The sequence below is a fragment of the Zonotrichia albicollis genome, chromosome 10 (assembly GCF_047830755.1).
Source record: "Zonotrichia albicollis isolate bZonAlb1 chromosome 10, bZonAlb1.hap1, whole genome shotgun sequence".
Taxonomy (NCBI): Eukaryota; Metazoa; Chordata; class Aves; order Passeriformes; family Passerellidae; genus Zonotrichia; species Zonotrichia albicollis.
Genome location: NC_133828.1, coordinates 22,938,105 through 22,950,896, shown reverse-complemented (window position 1 = coordinate 22,950,896; position 12,792 = coordinate 22,938,105). Strand labels below are relative to the sequence as shown.

At 41.0% G+C, this 12,792-nt stretch overlaps 1 protein-coding gene across 3 annotated transcripts in view; it reads left to right on the top strand.

Moving 5' to 3' along the window:
- ITPRID2 (ITPR interacting domain containing 2) overlaps positions 1-9,192 on the top strand; it is a 40,240-nt gene extending 31,048 nt beyond the window's left edge. For all 3 annotated transcript variants that reach the window (XM_005484121.4, XM_026791615.2, XM_026791616.2), the window contains 5 exons: positions 78-228; positions 1,514-1,579; positions 2,223-2,603; positions 7,422-7,546; positions 7,947-9,192. In XM_005484121.4, the coding sequence (XP_005484178.2) occupies positions 78-228; positions 1,514-1,579; positions 2,223-2,603; positions 7,422-7,532 (709 nt within the window). In that variant the 3' untranslated portion in view covers positions 7,533-7,546; positions 7,947-9,192. The remainder of the gene's footprint in view (positions 1-77; positions 229-1,513; positions 1,580-2,222; positions 2,604-7,421; positions 7,547-7,946) is intronic.
- The last annotated feature ends 3,600 nt before the right edge of the window (positions 9,193-12,792 follow it).

The window sequence follows — 12,792 nt, the reverse complement described above, 5'->3', positions numbered from 1 at the left end:
CACTGTCCTGCTCGGTCACCTCTTTGCAGCTGGGTGCAGTGACTGCTTTTGTTCTTTCTCTGATGGCCTTGCTGTAGATTCGAAGCTGACCAGCTGCAGAGCCTGAGGAAGTCTGTCCGCATGGAGCTGCAGGAGTTGGAGATGCAGCTGGAAGAACGTCTGCTTGCCTTGGAGGACCAGCTCAGAAGTCTGCACATGTCTTCACCTTACAGACCTCAGGCACACATAGTAAATATTAGTTTTGCAACAGCATCATGTTTTTTTCTCAAAATAATGTTCATTAGAGAAGTGTAGAATAGTTTGGGTTGGAAGAGACCTTTAAAGATCATCTAGTCCAACCTGCAGTGAGCAGGGACAAATAATAACTCATAACTGTTATAACTCTTAGAATGGGATGGAATCTAATGATGCCATGTGTATCAGGGGTCATATTTTCTCATTTTCAGTCACTGTTTCACCTTGGGGAAAAATTGTGTGACTTTCTTGGTGTTCATACATATCAATACATACCTTGGGGGGTTTTAGCGCTGAGAAAGACAGACCTCTTCTGTTAGTGCTTTCTTTTTCCTCTTCATGACCCTGAATTTTCACAGTTTTGGTAGCTAGGGCTTATGTCTAAAATCCTTGGAGCATGGTGATGGGCTTTCTGGAGTTCTACACTGATTTTCTTGAGAGATGAGGGCAGAGAGATGAGACATTCACAGTGTTTCTCTCCCAAGAAACAGACTGTGATTTCTCTCTAGCTCTGCCAATCCTTGGGAACAAAAACAAAAGCAAAAAACCAAAACAAAAACAACAACAACAAAAAAACCCCATACCAAAAAAAAACCAACCCCACACACGCAAAAAAACAAAACAAAAAAAAGGGGAAAATCCCATTGTCATGAGTTTTTTCCTCTGTTGCCTTTTGTCGCTCCTTCAGATGAAGACATGGCTGCCTGACAAACAGTGGGCGAAGCTCTGCTCCCACAAACGGTCCCCAAAAGTGCAAGAAGGGGGAGAAGAGGCTTTGTCTGTGTTTATTGGTGGCATGGCAATATACTTTCTCTTCTTTTCCTCTCAGCGAAGGACTGTTCCTCTCTTTTTGTGCTGCAGTTCTGCCATCAGCCACACAAAAGCAGAGACAAAAAGTGTCATATGCTCTTCCTGGGTTTCATTTCTCTTTCTTAGCCAGTCATCTTCTGTAGAAGCAGCACAGGCCACATCTTCCTCTTCAGTATTTTGTCATGGGGAAAAACACTGAAACCCAAGAACAGGAAAATATGGTATTACTGTGATCTCAAGCCAAACTTGCATTCTTTGAACCGTATAAATAACTTTTTATTTGTAAATCCTTTTATAGAAGAGGGCCAGCTTTAAAAATGACTGAAATTAACTTTCTCCAACCAGTTCCACTTCCGGTTTCCAACTTTCTGGTTTTACAGAAAGTTTTCTGACATACAGCATGTTTATATACTAGCTTCTGAGAGCTCTAAGAAATTCCTAAGTGCATTAACTTAACTTAATTTTTCAGGGTATGTATGGAAGCAGAAGTGCTGATAATCTGTCATGTCCTTCTCCACTGAACGTCATTGAACCAGTAAGTGTTTACTCTGTGTTTTTCAGATGAAAAGAACCAGGAAGACTTTACTTTAAAATAGGTTGCAGGAGATTAAATTGACACATAATTCTAGAAATACTTTAACTCCCTTAAATAGCTTTGTTGATGCAATTTTCCTTAAGCAGATTTAGCTGTAGGTCGAAGTGCCTGTAGAGTCTTGTTAGCTTTTAAGAGGAATATGTAGACGCAAGATATTTTTTCATCTAGTTGATACAAATGGTGGTACTACCTCATTAATTTTGTAGGGAACATTATTTTTTTATATTTCTGCACATTTTCTGCTACTGAAAATAAGTAGTTCAAAAAGAGAGGGAAGAGCAAACAAATGAAAATCAAGCCCTTACGTGTGTGCCTGTCAATGGCTCTGGCAAGATGTATACGTGTTGCAAAAGTCGGTGGCTTGGGGAAGAGCCACAATTTTTATTTATGTTGGCTTTAAAAAAGGCACATTCCTTTTCATGATTCTCTTTGTTGCAGTAATAAAGGCAAAGGATATATTTATTCTATAGCTGTATTTGTTACATGGAGGGAATGAGTAAGCGATTACATAAATAGCAAGAAAACACAGTTATGTGACTTTTTTGTTTGCTTATTCAGGACTGTTTCTTTTCTGAATCCTTAGGTCTCTGAGCTTATTCGAGAGCAGTCATTTCTGAAGTCTGAACTGGGTTTAGGACTGGGAGAGCTTGGACTGGAAACTCTCCCAGCAGAGGGTGCAGAGTCGGTATTCTCCCATGGAAACTCGGATTCCTCTTCAGTGTGCTCTGGTCACACAGGTAGAAGAGCCAGGAGTCAAAGCAAGAAGTTGTACCGAGCCTCTGTTGCCTTAACACCAACTCCCCCCCTGAGAGCAGGCGCTGGACAGCCAGTGGAAAGCTCTGAGGAGCTTGCAGACTCCAAGCCAGAGGTGGAGCACAAACTTGAAAAAATCCCTCTCATGCCTTCAGCTGATGAAATCCACAAAGCAGTGGAGCAGGAGGAGCTACAGCAAGTCATACGGGAGGTGAGGAAGGAGGGGCTGAGATCTGGGATGTTTGAACTGAGTTTCCTGAAACCTAAAGGCAAGGCTGGTTGTAACTCCTATCCATCAAGGTTTTCTCTTCCCTCTCCAGCCAAGGCTCCATCCTGTTCCTGTGCTGTGTCTGAAAGCTCAGAACATGTCACTAGGTGTTGGAGCCTCAGCTCTGTTTATGTGCAAAGCAGTGGACTTTTTTTCAGTGATAGTGGTTGGCATGTAAATTAATAGCTAAGTATGGCTGGGAAAGAATTTGCTGTCTCTACTACTTGGTTAAGCAGTAGTATTTTTGATTCCCAAGTGAAAATTTCTGTCATGTTTGCTTGTTAAAATGCCAAACTGGAGTTCATTGAGTGGTGAAATAATGTTTCTGAAACAACGCTGTAGTAAATGCTAAGCCTACTTTCTAGTCCCTCTACCCCAACCACTAAGGACTATAGGAATGTAAATAAAACAAGCTGAAGGCAGGTGGGAAGTTATTTCAGAGTTTGAGTGATTTTGGACCAATTGTACTGGACTAGTTTTATTGGCAATCAATGAAAGTGAGGAGTGCTTGGTTATTTTTCCTGTGGGCCAAGTTAAGAAACACAGCTAAAACTATGTGTTTTGTTAGTGGCATGACAGAAAAGCTCTCTGGCAAGCAGTATAAATGGAGAAAGGAAGCCAAAGAAACTACTTGTTCTGAAATGAAGTGCCTGTGAAAAAGTGGAGCAAACTTTGCTCTGAATACAGAAATGGGAATCGAGAACTTGTAGATTTTATTCCCTCTTCTTCACAAGAGAAGGTCCACTTAGCCTTTAGCTTGTCTCTTGAAGCTTTTGTATGGCTCTGCCATAGACCACTGAGGACTAGGTAAGATGCCATGCTTAAAAATGTACAACAGACCAGGCTGTAATGCCATGGTACTTTCCAGGTCTGTGTGTGTTGAAGCTGTGGATAATTGGAAGCAGCTTTACCTTATCTTTGTCTGTGAAATGGATGAGATGCATGCCACTCATCAGAAGAGTGGTACATGAGATATTTAGCACACCTTGCACTGTGCTTCTGATTCTGCAACGAAACCAAGATGGTCTGTGTATCCAGGCTGTCTGTAAAAATCCACATGTCAGTGGTATCATGGTGGAAGGTTGCTAAAGGAGAAACTGAGATAGGAAGGAGAGCTGTAATTCAAAAATACTGCAAAAGCAACTTAGACAAAAAAACAGTGAGCTGAAGTCAAAGGACAGGATTATTTCAGTCAATATTTTTTTCTGAGGTTAGCCTCTGTGAAAGTTCCTCTTTAGCTTCATTAGTTGACAGCAAATAAAGTTGTGTACTCTTTGCACAGAGATTGTTATTTGGGTTGTGTGGCACTGAGGACATTGTAATGCTGAAAGAATCCACATTGAACTGAGAGGCTACTATTCAAAGATGAGTAGTCAGCAAACAACAGAGCTTGACTCACTTTGTGAATATTTGAGCACACAGAAAGATTGTCCCTCAGTTTAACTTCATTGGTAGTGGGTTCTGGATCAACTCAAGATTCTCCGCATGAGGAGTTTTGCAGGTCAGAGTGGAGATGCATTGACTCACAGCACTTGGTGGATTTTGCAGAGCCAGAGCATGCTATTAAACACATATCAGGAAAATCTTTATTATTTCCTAAGAGTTAAAACAGAGCATAAACTGAAATGATGCCTTGCTTAAATAGCCCTGTTGTTAGCAAAGGAATTCCAGTTTCATTGTCAAAAGAAAGAAATCTGGTAGGATGCATTCTTGATGTATGCACTCAGAAATATTAAACCCTTGTTCATTCCTCCCATTCTCTGCAGCTGACCTTGTGTTTAGGGGAGGGAGAAGCCAGGCAGTGGGTGTGATATGCCTGGGTGGGCTGTAATGCATGTGAACTTTGACCTGTAACTATTTGTTCTGTGAAAAAAACCCACGGTGTTAACTTTTGGCATTAATGGACTAACTCCCTCGGAAAAACATTCAGCAACATGAAGCGTTAAAATAGCAAATGATGAAATGCAGCCTGGCCTCCACAGGATTATCACATGAAGTACTTACTGCTTGACTTGTGTAAGTCACAGGGTCACTAGGAGGGCCACCAGGCCCTCTCATTCTGCTCTTCTCCAGTTAAGAGATGTGCTAGTTTAAAGATCTTTCTGCATATAAGCAGTGGAAATTCTGATTTTGCTAACAGTTCTTCATTATAAATTACACTTAATGAAGCTACACTTTAAGGATATGTAAGATTTTCCTGTCATCATCTGCTTTAAGAGGCTGTAATGAGTCTTAATGGGACAGAGATGATCTGGCAGAGAATCATCCCTTTTCCATTTTCCATTCAAATCCATGTTAGCTCAACATCCCTCAAAATGTCTGTAGGTTGTTGATGTGTGCAGGTGTTGGGATTCCTCATCTTATTATCTTGAGCATAAAATCTCACCAGCTGCTGCCATGAAGAAGTGTCATGGGAAGAAAACAGAGTAGGAAGCAATTCTTTACTTCAAGATCAGAAGTATAAGCACTGTGAAAAGCCTTGTTCCCATTTCTTGTTGTTTGGTGAAGAACACCTATCTCCAGATTTGCCATACGTGGTGCACTTCACTCTCAATCAGTTCTTTAGCAGCAGCATAATACTGCAGTAATGGTAATTCTTTTCTAGGAGGAGAGGTCATTGGTTTACTGTTGTTAAAATGGGAGTGATACTGTGTTTTCAATGCAATATTGTGTTGGTGTTGTATCAGTGTAGTAAATGTAGCATAAATGAGTGGTTTTCTCATTTTTCAAATGATCAATTTTTCATTCCCTTGCTAAAAAGTAATTGATGGAGCATTCATTGACTGCTTTTCTGTCTTCTGTACAGAGGAAGCCTTGGCAGGGGGCTGTGCCCTCTGCAGAGCAAATAGAAGGTGCACCTTGCCCTAACTAATTTATGATGAAAAAGGCAAATATTGGCCATTGGTCACGACACACGCGCGGTACTGAGTCACTGCAGGAGCCGGTGCTGGCTCACCACACTGGAGTGACCTTGCTGAGTCTGGAGGGGGAGGAAGCAGAGCCTGTGAAAAGAGGCAGTGGAGGGTGGCCTTGTTGTCGTCCAGACAGGAAGGTGAGAAGCAGAGGGCTCAAATAATCAAGGTCAAGCCAGAAGCTGTTGGAAGAGCTGAGAATAGAACAGGAGCTGCTTTGCTTCCAGTCTCTACTTTTTTACAAGACTGTCTGTCGTACTAGATCATTTACTTGCTAATTTGGGAAGCTTTTATGAGCTTTTTTTGGAAAGTGAGGTTTATTTTTGTCTGTCTGTTGAGAGAAGGGTACAAAATGACTGTTCTGTAGCATACTCAGACCCACCCCATGAGATTCTGAAGAAGAAAGGCAGAGAGAGCACTGGGGGCTCTCTTATGCCTACTGGACAGTTGGGGTGCTGTGTGCGCGTTTCCCTGTGCCTACATTTGTAAATTCCAAAGCCCTTACTGTGCTGACAGTGGTTCTAAAGCTTTGTACATCAGTGTGTGCATCAGCATAGACATCCTCTGGGCTTTCAGCTGTTGGTGAAACAGGGTCTATTGCACAGTGGCTTTTCTTTTGTCTGTTAATCAGCGAACAACCCAACTGGAACCCATTTCCCAACAATATCGTAGTCAAGGCAGTCTGAATTTCTGCTTGATGCAAAGTAGTAATGAAATGAGGAACTTTGCCACATTAATGGTTTAGGGATTGAATTGCCTGCCAAAGAGAACAAGGGATAAATAACCTGCTGCTAATGCTGCTGCCACCCTTCTGACGTTGTTGCTTAATCCTTTTGACGCACCAGGAAAAGGGGAGAGTAACATGAAAAAGAAAAATGTATTGCTTAACTGGGATGCTGAGTGCTTCTGTGTGACCTTAGGCCAGACTCTGGCTCTTACCCCCCTGCTTCTTCTCACATTTGCTGTCCTCTTCTGTCCTTGGAACTGTGTTGTCCCTCCTGAAGACCATCCAAAAAAATAAGTTGGTGCCAAAGATTTCTTGTAATTGCAAGAAGCCTACACTGTTTTTCTTTGTCATTCCCTGCTCTTTTTTAATATGCTCTTGTAGAACTGTGTTTTGCCTCCTTTTCTCCTTTGTTTTCTTTACTGTAGCAGTCAGTGCTCTGCTCTTTTTTGTTGTAGCCTCAGCCACATTCACATGCCTGCTACTGGAAACTCTTAGGTGTGTTCTATATAAAACTTAATGAGTAAATGCTTTGTCACAATCCTGTGAAAAATAGCCTTCACTGGCATAGATTAAACCCCTGTGGCCCATTGATGATGTGAGCAACTGCTGAAATTCTTTGTCTTTCCTGCTGAAAGTATGCAATTATTATTTGTCTCCTTTTCAATTATTTGAAAGCAACACCTCATGTTCATGGACTTGGACCTGTTCTACTGTGTAATCCATTTGTGAGAGAGATCAATCCTTCCTTTTCAAGAGAATAACAGCTTGTCAAAAAATAGTGCATTTGGGATGCTTTTGATCTATATATCCTAAAATGTTTTTCTTCAGAACTTTGCATAGTTGAAATGTATTCTTTTCTTAGCATAAAACCAGGTAAAACATAAATATATTTGCCATCTGGAAATATAGAACTAGTTTGGTTTTCATTTATATAATTTGCAAGAACTTCAAAATGACTTAAAGTTATTTTTTCATCCTTCTAATGATTTTTCCCATCACAGTTTTGAAAGTTGAATTTTAGTGGTGCATGTTGGTAGTGTCAAACATATCTGCAATATCATTTGGTTTTATCCATTGTTTATATAAATTACTGACCTTTAAACTTTGGCTACTCCCTTTCAGATCAAGGAATCTATTGTTGGTGAAATAAGAAGAGAAATAGTAAGTGGATTGTTAGCAGCTGTATCGCCCCAAAGCAGATCTGCAACTGCAAAACAAGATACACAGCCATGAAACTGGTACTACAGGTAATCTTTGGGGATCTGCAAGAACCAAGTTTTATTTTTATTTTAATTGTGTTAAATATCATTGCTAACTTAGACCTTGCTTTGTTTGCATTTTCTCCTTGAAATGTAAGTTATCAAATTTGAAGTTCATTGAATACAGAGAATACTGATAATCCTGGATAGATTTAGAAAGTCAGCTGGTTTGTAGTTTGGCCCATTCTACTGTCAGCTTTCTTAGAGTGGTCCTTGAGTTTTAGTTTCAGTGTGCTCTATGATGACTTTATGTGAATGCATCATGCAAGAGGATTTCTGCAGTTTGCCTGCCTTAGATGTTAATAGTTTCAAAATACATACTTAAACATAACAAACAGACTTCCAAAAATCTCACTTAGGTCTTCATCTTCCTTTTTTTTTTCCTAAGGTTGGATGTAGTTGGAAGTGCTGTGGGATTCTGCTCTGGGCAGCACCCAGTGGTGGAAGTGCCAAGTTGGTTTTGCTTCAGGAAGTGTTAAAGCTGCTGAGATGGGCTACTGTGTTTGGCGCTGGGTTCTCCGATGTGGACCTTTCCTTGAGTTCATCTGTAAGGACTTAGACACTTTAACATTACTTTCCTTAAAGCATCAGCAAAATTGTGTCACTCTGAAAGGTTTTGTATTTATTTGTATGTCCCTGTTGTAAATTTTTATGTAGCTAATTTCTTTGTCTAATGATGCATCATGAAACTTGAAGATTTCCACACATAACCAATTTATAAATAACATGTACACATTCAGCCTAGCTTTTTTTAAAAAAAATAGAAAAAACCCACAACAACCCCTCCCAAAACACTGACCTCTATGAGGTATTTATTGTGCAATAACTGATCCACTTTAAGAGCTTGAAATAACCAATAATGGTTTCCACTGCTGTTACTTAGTGCCACTTCAAAAGAAGGAAACAACCCTGTTACACAAATTGCTGTTAATTCTTGAGGTGGTTACTATTAGCAAAGTGGTAGAATGACATGAGGTTACTCTTAAAACTACTTAAAGTTCTGACACTGAAAGCCTTATCTTTGTGTAGAAGACAACTTTTAACTAATTTTATTTGCTTCCTTGCTGTTTGCTCATCCCTTTATAGGAAAGTGCCTTATTTAAGCACTGGGGTGTTGTTGTTTTTTTTGGTGTTGACTACTTGCAGTCATACCAAGAGAAGGAAGTTCTGCTTCATATTAACCAAAATGCAATAAAAATGCTATCTTCTGAAAGCAATTAGGATTTGCAACTTGGAATGCACGAATGACCTTGCTTATATTATGGGGAAAATGGAAAAAATCTCTTTTCCTTCTCCATCCCTCACAGAGTGTATTTTCAGTCAGCCTGGTGAATATCTGAGTGTTCCAATGGAGAAAATTGGAAGTCATTGGAGTTTTTATGTGGTCAAATAGACATTCAGTGGATATGTAATATTCCTTTTGGCTGTGCGTGAACTCTCTTTACTCCTTTGCCTTTTCCATCTACTAAAACTCTTCACAGTATGTCAAGGTCTTTAATCAAAAATAGTTTCAAATATTACAATATTATATGAAAAAGTTTATAAAATTTTAAATTGTGTTAGGAAGACACACAAGGGCTGATTTCTTTAAAAAACTGTATATTAAACCAATAAAATATTTATTTTGCCTATAATTTGTGTCAGTGTTTTGTATTGTGCATGGTTTACTCTTAAGCAAAATATGATAGATTTGATCAAACAGTACACAGAATGGGGAACAGCAGGAAAGCTTGGGACTTGGCTTTCCAAAAATGTTTCAGATATTCAGGGACCCTGGAATGTGAGAGCAGTTTTGGCACTTAAAACCACTGTCTTAAAGTTACTGGCTTCTGTTGCTGGTCCAAGAAGTTGATGAGGTGACATCTCATCAGAGTTTGTCCATGTAAGTAGATGCAGGGCTTTCTTGAAAACCATATTGTGCACATTGAAAAGCTGAAATACAAACTCTGGCAGCACTGATATGTGGCAATCCATACAAGGTGGTAGTTGCAGTAGATTTCTGCCTTGCTCTGCAGCTTGCATGAGCATGCAGCTCCATTCCAGAACACCGCAGGAGATCAGCCAGCCAGAGCCACGTGTCTGCAACCTTCCTTTGCAAATGCAGAAACCCAAAGCCTACTCAACCTGCTCCCCTTGTCCCCCAGCCAGATCAATTAACACTCTTGACCACTTATGTAGGTCCTGTGCCTTTGAGCTGCTCAAAGCGGCTTTCCAAGAAAGGTGACAGCTGCAGCTCTCAGGGAGTGCTGGAGGAAGGCACTTTGGGAGCTGGTGGCAGTTGAGCAGGAGCATCTTCCATGGAGACAGCAGCCTGACTTCCTGCTACTCCACCAAGAAAAGTCACTTGCTGGTAACGTCTCAGAGTATCTGAGATACTTCATCTTGTAGCTTGTAAGAACATTTGATCTCAGCAGTACAAATCCTAATGTTTAATATATCCTGAGAAATGAAAAGTACTGCCAAATTTTCATCCAACTGATGGAAGTCATATTTCTGAGGTTTGGCTATAATTTAAAATAAAGACATTTCAAAAAGATGTTTATAAAAACTGTACTAAAACAAATGGATATAAAAGCACCTTTTTTCCATAGTCTGGTTAACAAATTTTTGCCATTCTTAAACACACTTCCAGATAATATTTTCTGATTGACACTTATATATGGAATGCCTGTAAACTGTTTAAAAAATTATTTTAATGGTTCTGTCATATAGGCTAAGTTGAGCTGGTATCAACTTCTGTTGACAATTGTTTGTGCCTTAGGAAAAGCCATCATTATTGATGCCTATCCTGGGTGACTTAGCATAATGGTTTTCTGAGCATGGACAGTTTTAATTTTGTTTAATGATTCAAACTGCTACTTTCCTTGCAAATTAGTGTTGTGGTTTTTTCTGCCAGCCTGGAATTTGATATGGATTCTATGCAGATTCAGACAGCTTTATTAGTGGCTGATTAATACTGGTCAACTAAATTTGCAGTGAATGAAGCCAAACTGTATTGCCAGAGATATTTTGCATGCATTTCTAAATTTTGCTATGACGGTGACCTTTGTCATTGCCTGTTGGCTGTAGGAGTAACAGGAGAACCCACCTGATCCTGTGGCTTAAAGATTTGTACCATTGGTGGCATTTTGGCTTTTTTAGTCATAGGTTGGTCCATGTGGCACCAGACTTGTTGGAGACAGATTGTGTTCACTGGCTAAAAGGGGTAAAGGATTCTAGACTGTGGGTTGGTGGTGGTGATTTGAGAGGGCTTTAAGCTGGCTTGGCAGGGGGAGGGAGATAAGGCTTGGCTCAGTAGAGATGGGCCTAGGGGCAGCATGCCAGTGCTGGGGTGGGATCAGTAGCTCAGCTGATGTGCTTCTGCAGCAATGCACAGTGTCAGGAACCAACAGCAGGAGGAACTGGAAGCCATTGTGCAGCAGGACAGCCATGACATAGTGCCCCTCACAGAAATGTGCTGGGATGACTTGTGTGACTGGAGTGCTGCAGTGATGGCTGTAAGCTCTTCGAGGAGGCAGAGGCAGCGGGGTGGCTCTGCACATTAGGGAGTGTTTATTCTGTGCAGAGGCGAGGATAGTGATGATAAGGGTGAGTGCCTGTGGGTGAGAATTGGAGTGGGGGGGAAGGCCAGCATGGCAAAAATCTTGATGGGAGTTTGTTACAGACCACCCAGGATGAGGCAGCAGATGAACTGTTTGATAAGTGCCTGGCTGGTGTTTCATGATTGTTGGCCCGTGTTCTTGTGGGAGGCTTTATCTTCCCAGATATCTCCAGGAAACTCCAGCAGAGGAGAGGGGGCAGTCCTGCAGTGTGCAGAAGAGAACTTCCTGACACAACTGGTAAGTAAGGCTACAAGGGGTGGTGCCCCACTAGATCTGTTTACAAACAAAGAGGGGCTGGTGGGAGATGCTGTGCTCAAGACAGCCTTCAACCACAGAACCACGAAATGCAAGTTTCTGATTCTTGGTGAAGTAAGGAGAGGGATCAACAAAACCTCTACCCTGAACTTGTAGAAGGCAGCCTTTGGCCTGTTCAGGACAGTGGTTCAGAGGGTGTTAGTGGGAATCAGTCCTTAATAACTAAGACACTCACAAGTCTCACAAGGGGCCAGGTGGGATTCACTCGAGGGTACTGAGGGAGCTGGTGGAAGAGCTTGCCAAGCCACTCTCCATCATTTGTCAGCAGTTGTGGTTAACCAGAAGAGTCCCAGCTGGAGACTGCCCAATGTGACACGCACCTGCAAGAAGTGTTGGAAGGAGAATCCTGGGAAGGAGAGGCCTGTCAGCCTGACCTCAGTGCCAGAGAAGGTTATGGATCAGATTAACTTGAGTTCAATCTGGTGACACATAGAGGACAGCCAAAGCCCAGCAGCATGGATTTAGGAAAGGTAGGTCCTGCTTAGGCAGTGTGATATTTACATACCAGGTAGCGCACTTAGCCTTGGCTCCTGGCTTGTCCCTACTCGTGGAGCAGCCCCATTCCTGCTACTCCCAACACCTGTATAGGAAAAAGCAAACAATTGCTTTTTGCAACAAGTGCCCCAGCCATCCTGCCCAGTTCACCAAAACCCAGATCCTCTCCTCCAGGTGTGTCTCAGTCCCTCCCTTGCAGATGCTACAGGCAGGACCTTGATGATTGTTTTGACATCTTTTGGTCTAGCATGTTCTTAGAGGGGGAGGAGGAGGAGGCAAGAAAGAAGGGCCATCTGAACTCTCAAATTCAAAAATCAGAATTTTAAGAATATGTTCTGAAATTGGCATACTGAGCTTTTACAGGTACTTGGTGACTTTTCACTTTCTGCCTGGGAATGTGTGTTTGCACAGGGGTTTTCTAACTCAGATTCTGAAACTGTGGAAGTTCATTCCTTGGTTTATCTTCTACGTGTTCTATACTTTAAATTTTGTTTAAAAAAATTTACAGTAACAACTGAATTTTCTATTTCAGTTGTTTAATTCAGTGATATAGTCAGGCAACTTTTGCATTAAAGATTTAATATGGGAATAACATAATATAATTCTATTCTAAAACCTATGTACATTATAAAATTTTGTTTATTGAAAGATGTATTAGATTTACCCTATTCTTGGTAAGGAAGCAAATTGTAGCATCTTTTCCTGCTGAAATACCCTCCTAAAATCAGTACCAGAGTTTTTCTTTCTGCACTATTGAACTATAGTCCATATTAGGCAAGAATCTTTTGACTGTCTGCTCAGGTCATGTCCCATTAATCCAGC